General features: G+C 39.5%; 1 protein-coding gene across 1 annotated transcript in view; it reads left to right on the forward strand.

The window, feature by feature from the left end:
• Nucleotides 1-7,536, forward strand: part of LOC117960301 (protein kinase C epsilon type-like) — a 67,113-nt gene extending 59,577 nt beyond the window's left edge. The window contains exons 13-15 of the mRNA XM_034898125.1: nucleotides 573-761; nucleotides 5,046-5,192; nucleotides 6,247-7,536. Coding sequence (XP_034754016.1) covers nucleotides 573-761; nucleotides 5,046-5,192; nucleotides 6,247-6,393 — 483 coding nt within the window. The 3' untranslated portion in view covers nucleotides 6,394-7,536. The remainder of the gene's footprint in view (nucleotides 1-572; nucleotides 762-5,045; nucleotides 5,193-6,246) is intronic.
• Nucleotides 7,537-8,048: the final 512 nt, after the last annotated feature.

An 8,048-nucleotide genomic window follows, 5' to 3' on the forward strand; every position in this document is an offset into this window, starting at 1 on the left:
GTAACAACACATTATGTAATAAAATGTTACAGCTTCCACCCCCCTAGTAACAACACATTATGTAATAAAATGTTACAGCTTCCACCCCCCAGTAACAACGCATTATGTAATAAATTGTCACAGCTTCCACCCCCTAGTAACAACACGTTATGCAATAAAATGTTACAGCTTCATGGTCACTCAAATATATAATTTGTTTGATTACTGAATTTATTTCTTACTTTTTGTAAAGGTTTTTATCACAAAATGCAGCAATACAGGTGTTATTACATAATGAAGCATACATGTATTTAATTTTGACGTTTTATCACTTAATGCGTTGTTAAGCCCCGTATTCTTCAGACACACTGTTTGCTGAAGATGTTTCAATTTTTCATTGCTAAGATGGAGATTAAAATAGAAAATTGCAGCCTTTTGGTGGGAAGTGCACTTTGTTTATAAATCAATGCTAAAAAAATTCATTTATCAGCCCCCAAAAATGACATAAGTTTGCTCAGCATAACGTTACGATGGTAAAGATGTAGGGCTCTGTGAGTTTGTTTTTAAGTCTCTTGTTTTTGATGTGCGATCAGATCCTTCAGGAGCTGGACTACGGCCCGTCAGTGGACTGGTGGGCTCTGGGGGTGCTGATGTACGAGATGATGGCAGGCCAGCCGCCGTTTGAAGCCGATAATGAAGACGACCTGTTCGAGTCCATCCTCCATGACGACGTCCTCTACCCCGTCTGGCTCAGCAAGGAGGCGGTGTCCATTCTCAAAGCGGTCAGTTAGCTGTTCCCTAAAACACGCCGCGTTGAGAACACTTCGTAGTCCACTACCTAGTCTACTCAGTTTAGTCTATATCCACAACAAGCCACTTCCGGGATGCCGGGGTGCCGGATTCTGCCGGATGTCCATCATTGTTTCTGTCACCTTCTGCTTTTTTTGGCTCTGGTGGATTTATAAAGACTCTGGTTACCTGGTCCTCAGATCTCTGCAGGATAAATCCAGACAACTAGCTAGACTATCTGGCTAGCACGACTAAAATATACGCTAAATGTACACAAAACAAGTTCCTCCAGAGGCTATTTTGCCGAGGCACAGGTAATGAGTCTGTCGCTTGAGGCTGTGATTGGTTTAAAGAAATGCCAATTTACCAGTGCACATTTTTCTCTCATCCTGGAATGCTGTGTGGACTTGTCTGGCAATGCAAGACTAACACAGTTTATTTTCACACTGCTCTGGTCTGAATCACTCGGATTTGTTACCTTAAAGCCTTTTCCCCTCGGTTCAGTTTTGTTTCACACAAAGAAAAATCAAAACGCACCAAAATGCATCACTCAAAACCACACAAGAGCGTTCATCCCGCTTTGCAGTCGAGAAAATTCACACTCCAAAAAAGACCAAAATACACAATTTGCGCATGTCTTGAAATGCATTATTGGTGACAAGAAAGTTAGTAAGGAACAAACAGTTAGTTCTAACTGTAATTATTGCCGACATCAGACCTTCGTAAAAAACTAATTAGTACTGTAAAAATAGATCCTGACTCTGGGATCCATCCCTATACCAATTATAAAATATACAATTGAGTGGTCTGTCTCTTGCATCTACTGTTCCTCTGATTTTTCATCTCTGCGACACACTCAAAACTCTCAACCTCCCTTAAACAAATTATTCCGCAGCCTCTATACTCCTAAATGAGGTGTTTTTCACTTCCTTTGCTTTTTCCTCATGCTTTCTAAAGAAAGAAAAGGTAGCTTTACTATGAGCATTGAAACTTATGCAGAATTGAAATGATTTCCAACCCTAATGGACTAATGGGCCGTTACAGATCCAAACCTCCACAAAGGACTCTTAACTCGTTGATGTCTTTCCATTTATGGATCTGTTCTCGTGTTTCTTTGCTTTTGTAACTTGTTCTCTGCTTTTCTTTTTGCCTTTTTCTGCTCTGTCCTTCTCCGTTTTCTCTCGTTTTCCGTGTCACGTGTGAGTGAGGATGCAACTTTCTTTCTTGGGGATCCATGTTTCCTCCTCCGGAAGAACATTGGACAATTTGTCCTCTATGTTTTAATCCATGACTCTTGGTGTGTGTGTGTGTGTGTTTGTGTGTGTGTGTGTGTGTGTGTGCGTGTGTGTGTGTGTAATGCCACTTGTCCGTTGTTTATTTGTTTGGCCAGTTTTTCCATCACAAGCCCTTGCGTTTACCTTGGCTGTTGACTGCAAGGCCTTGTGGGAAAGTGTATGTGTTTATGTTGGAGAAGATATCTTAGTCCTCTGGGCTCTGATTGGACAACATATCTTAGTCCTCTGGGCTCTGATTGGACAACATATCTTAGTCCTCTGGGCTCTGATTGGACAACATATCTTAGTCCTCTGGGCTCTGATTGGACATGTCATCTAGCTGAAGGACTGAAAACTCCCTCAGCTCAGTTTAATGGCAGAACATGTTGACAAAGGAAAGGAGTTGTTTTATAGTAGCTCTGTTGTTTCCAAATAGCAAGTCTGTACTCATTTACAGTACATGCTGTTAAAGGGGTGTTTATGAGAAGTGGAGACCCATAATTTCCTTTCTTTTTTCCCAGAAAAAAAGATTTCTCAAATCCCGTTTTGCTAACTTTCATCCTGGACTTTACATCTTCCCATTGCATTACTACATATATTCTTTGCACATTCTGTACTCAACCCATTCAACCTCTTTTTTTAATCCTTTTGCAAGAGTTATTTTGTATTCAAATTCATGTTTGACCCTTGTGTTGTCTGTGGGTCAAATCTTTTCAGACCTTTTTGGAAGTTTTTATATCAGAAATATGAGTTTCTTTTAACCAAAAAATTCCCCAAAAATAACATGGAACACTAGAAGAAATATTGATTATCACTACTTTCATGCTTCACCTGGGTCAAAATCTGGGATGATACATAAACATATGTTCCCTTGATTTTTACTATTATTCAACATAATTCAGAATTTCTGCAAATCTTCCTCAAAAGGTACATTTATCAGGTAAATGAGGTGCATTGGCCATACATTTCAAACAGAAGTGTAAAACAAGTAATGGGAATAAGTTGGAATCAAGTTGGCTTAGAAGACCACCAGAAATGGGGGATCATTAACAGGCTACTTTATGAAATTCTTTATTAGGAATAGTCCCTTAAGATGTGTTTTCGGAGGTGGTCCTTAAAGGCAAAAAAAATATATACTGTACATTCACAATTAGACAAAACAGTTAAGAAAACAGCTTGAGGGGACATTAAAAAAAAAACACATACATCCCAAACATACACACATACTGACAGACAAAAACAAAAACAAAAGCTCTCCATCACACCAAAATCACCCATATTCTCCCCATTCCAACCAATAAATATTAGACAATAAATAGTTAAGGTTATTAATATAGACAGTTTGAGAAAGATATAAAACACATAGTACACACATACATTAAAGTATATAGAAATACATACATACGTACGTACATACATTTTCAATTACTTACACATATATATTCATATATACATATGTACTCACATACATACATACATACAGTACGTGTATATACAAATACATATACACAAACAAATAATAAAAATCAAGAATAAGTATCAATTATAAATATATAAAGTATGAGAAAAACAGTTGCAGCTAGTATGCAAATAATTATGATGAGACATCTTAAACTGGTGAACAGAGGAGAGAGCTCTAAAATGCTTTATAAACCAGGTCAATAGGAAGACAATACAAGGTTTAACATGTGTGTGTGTTTATATTTGCACCATTTTACCAATACCTACAATCTTTCCAATACCTCGTTTTATGAGTACAGAACCTAGTTGTACTACTGCAGAAGTTTGGTACCATTCCGGGCATTATCAGTGGAGTAATTTACGAGATACACCTATGCGCCTGTTCTGAGGCATTCGGCTAATAGTGCTAACTTGCCCAATGTAAGACCAAGAGAAAAAGCTCCTGGGGGGGGGTATGCAATTAGTGTAATTAATGTAAAACAATTAGTTTTTAGCAATGTCTCACGATATACTGTCTCTTAAAATGTATTATTCAACTTTTGTTTTTGTTAAAGTAGACAAATAAAAATCCTTATACAAATCAAATAGACCCCCATGTATCCTGAAAGAATCAAAACCGGGACCAAAGCATATCTTCTCCGCCCTAAAAGATCATTTATTAGAGACATAAGTCACACACACACCTCTCTGCAATGACTCAATAGTTCCTAATTTGGACTTCCAATGTTTGGAGCATGTGAGAAATATGATGTACAGGGCTATGGAAAATGCTGGATGTTCTCTACAGATTGAACAACATATTTCACCTGAACAACATGATGATAGTAATTATCTGCTCCCTACTCTCTCTCTCTCTCTTAGAAACAGCAAATAGACTGATATTTATGTCATAAGAGTCTTTTCTTCTTTACAAAGCCGATGTTCACATCTGTTCTCTACATGTGTCCTGTTAAATCTAGAGGTGTAAGGATACATTGATGCAGAGATCCACTATCCAAAGTTAGCCTTACAAAGGGAAAAATCAGCTCATATACTATAAGATTCCCCCTTTATATTCTTTTCATACAAAAATAATTGTTTTGTTTTTTTATTTCAACACCCGGAAGAGCTCAGTTATAAAAATGACAAACCCCATCAAAGGTGCACTCTGAGTGCTGAGTTAAAGCTGTTCCCGGTCTCGGGAGACAACACGGGGGTCGTAAATGTCAAAGACACACAAGAGGCACGGGCCGTGCACCAAAATACAGAAAAAAAACACGTTCATACAGATACAACTCACGCAGCTCAATCAACTCTGCGCACTATCCCACATCCCCTCCAGACTTTCAAATATCAACACATATCGTATCGTTGTCTAATGAATCAATATAAAATCGTATTGTGTTAAAACTTATGATTTACACGCCTAGTAAACTCTCAGTCCGTATTCCTCAAAATCATGAGATATCAGTCAAGAAAACAATTCTCTCTTCTTTTCTCTCTCTCTTTCTCTCGCTCGCTCTCTCTCTCCACCTCTTTCTTTGTTTCCTTGTCTCCTCTCAGTTCATGACTAAGAGTCCTAGCAAGCGTCTGGGCTGCGTGGCGGCACAGGGTCTGGAGGAGGCCATCAAGTTCCACGTGTTCTTCAGAGAGATCGACTGGACGCTGCTGGAGCAGAGGAAGATCAGACCGCCGTTCAAACCTCGCATCGTGAGTTGACCCAAACAGACACACACACACACACACACACACACACACACACACACACACACAGACGCTAGAGGGTGACACGGGAATCACTTGTTGCTCCCGTCCCATCTGACTACTACCTAACGAGTATTAAGCTCGCCCTTTCAAACAGCCAGATATCGCACCACTTGGTTTCCCCAGACGGCGTAGCAACAACGCAGGAGTTTCAGTGTTGCCGGGTAGACAACAGGACGTCAGACGAACCAAAGATAGCATCTATTACTGCATTTTGCACCTGAGTTAACAACACTCAAGCCTATTATAGCTTAAACTTCTCCTTGTCTTTTTATTTCCTAAAACAAAATGCCTCGCGATTCTCGCGGGAAGCACGTGACCTGCTGGAGTCCTGAAAAATTAAAACCCTCTAACAGACACACACATATACACACACACACAAACACACACACACACCTTCAAACACACACAGACATGCACACACACACACATAGACAGACACACACACACACACACACACACACACACACACCTACAAACACACACGGACCCACAGACGTAGACACACACACACAGGAACACACACACAACAAAAAGGGATTCTGTCTGCAGGGGAAGAGAATTACTGCTCTATTAAGAAGGAAAAACAAGCATTTCTTTATTTGGCTGCAATTAATCACATTTTGATGAAGGTTTCAATTTGAGCTTTGATCACAAAAACAACGTAATCGAGACTATTATTTTGCACATAAGGGTATTGCAAGTAAGCTCTTATGTTGTCTTGTGTTCTGAATGAAACACACTTTCACCCCTTCCGAAGGCAAAACTCACCCAGCCAACATTTGAAGATATTTTAAAGATTTTAAAGATTATTTTTAGGGTAACTCATAAAGTAAGTGTAAGTGAAATTCACAATTTTGACACAAAGTGTTTTATGAACAGTTGATCTGTTAAACTATTTTCACAGTTTCTTTCAAGTGCAACAGAGGCTGAAGTCCACCAAAACCGATGATCTTAAAAGGAATGAGCTCTGAAAGCTTTCTCTGTGTTTCTTTGTCAGAAAACCAAAAGGGACGTGAACAACTTTGACCAGGACTTCACGCGCGAAGAACCCAACCTGACGCCGACGGAAGCCAGCATCATCAAGCAGATCAACCAAGATGAGTTCAAAGGATTCTCCTACTTTGGAGACGAGACTGTGGCCTAGACACACACACACACACACACACACATACACACACACACACGATTAACAACATACAGCAACACACTTCAACAGAGATCTAATATTTAAAGAGAAACACGCCCTTCTGGAAACATCCTGAACTTTTCCAGATTCTGACTACTCCAGGAATTATACTACACTATCTGTATTTCTCTTTTTTATGGTTTCCGTGCTCTTGTTGTTTGTCCATCGGTGCATAATCCCGTCAAAATATATGCTCGAGTAGCATGTAAACGCAGGTCAGATACTGTGGGAAATTCTCCTTCACTCGGACCGCATGGATGTCTGCTGCAGGAAAAGCAGTGGACAAAACCAAACTGTGTGTGTGTGTGTGTGTGTGAGTGCGTGTGTGTATGTGCTTGTGTGTAAGAGAGAGATAATATACAAATGTGCATGCATGCACAGTCGAGAGAAAGAGTCATTTCTGGACAAGATGTGCTGAATCCTGTGTCTGTCTATGTGTCTAAAGAATGTTTTTTGTTGAACCAATGATTGTATTTTAAGAAAAAATAAGGTCTTGGAAAGTATTTTATTTATTAGAAAAAAGAGATGTCAAAAGGACATATTTTGGAAGAAACTATGATGGAATTTGAATTTTTGTCAGTGCTTTTGTTTGAAGATTAACACTCCAAGTGGCTCATTAAATGTTAACTCTAGAAGATGGAACACAAAAGAGACACTTTTGCATTTTGAAATTTGAATTTAATTTTATCTCAGCAGTTTCTTTTCTTATTAGAGAGAAGAGTTATGTGCCCTGTTTCCTTTCTCTCTCTCTCTCCATCTTTTTGCTTTATAGTACATTGATTGTTCCCCTTCTTCATTAAAACCAAATGGTACCATTAGCCGTCAGCTAACACACCTGCAGTAACTTACCACTGGGAGCGTCCATTGTTGTACTGAGGTATGCTGCAGTGTTAACGAGCTGTCTTCCATAAGACTTGAGACTGGACATGGACCGTTTTCCAGTGAAGCCAAATAACTGAAATCTAAAATGTCAGAGAAGCCCTTTAAAAAAGTCTGATTTACTGAAACACTCTTCTGAGGCTAAATTTCTCAGTCACCTGCTTAAGTCCCTTCATGACCACTTGACCACTGAAATGGCTTTGTGTGTGTGTGTGTGTGTGTGTGTATCCTCTCAGAAGCCCGTCAGACCCTCCTCATCCTCTCAGAAACACCCTCCTCATCCTCTTTATACAGCCCTGATATGTACTATCAGTGTTTAGCAGGTGTCCAGAGCTGTTGGTCCACGTTGCAGGACAGGTTTAGGACTTCTATTGTAAACTGAAAAGAATCCAGAACATCTTAGAGAAAACCCCATGTGCAATACTCTGAAAAGTTTTGTATTTCTTTTATAATTAGCTTCTCTTTTTTCCTGTAGTCCTCCATCCATTTTTCTTTTTCTTTAGCCTCGTCCACAGACTGGTACACAGAGGACTACTGTACGTTAGTTTTGGGGCACATGAAATTGAGGATTATTTCACCCACATTGTGGATGTATGACGCACTTTAAACATGTCTCTATAGGCTTTTTTTCACATTTTTGGATGGTGGAAACAAAGCCAGCTTTTGGGATTTAAGAACGCTTCGCTTACAGATGACGTCAGTTGAGTGTGTGTGTGTGTGTTGGGGGGGGGGGG

The sequence above is a fragment of the Etheostoma cragini genome, chromosome 17 (genome assembly GCF_013103735.1).
Source record: "Etheostoma cragini isolate CJK2018 chromosome 17, CSU_Ecrag_1.0, whole genome shotgun sequence".
NCBI lineage: Eukaryota > Metazoa > Chordata > Actinopteri > Perciformes > Percidae > Etheostoma > Etheostoma cragini.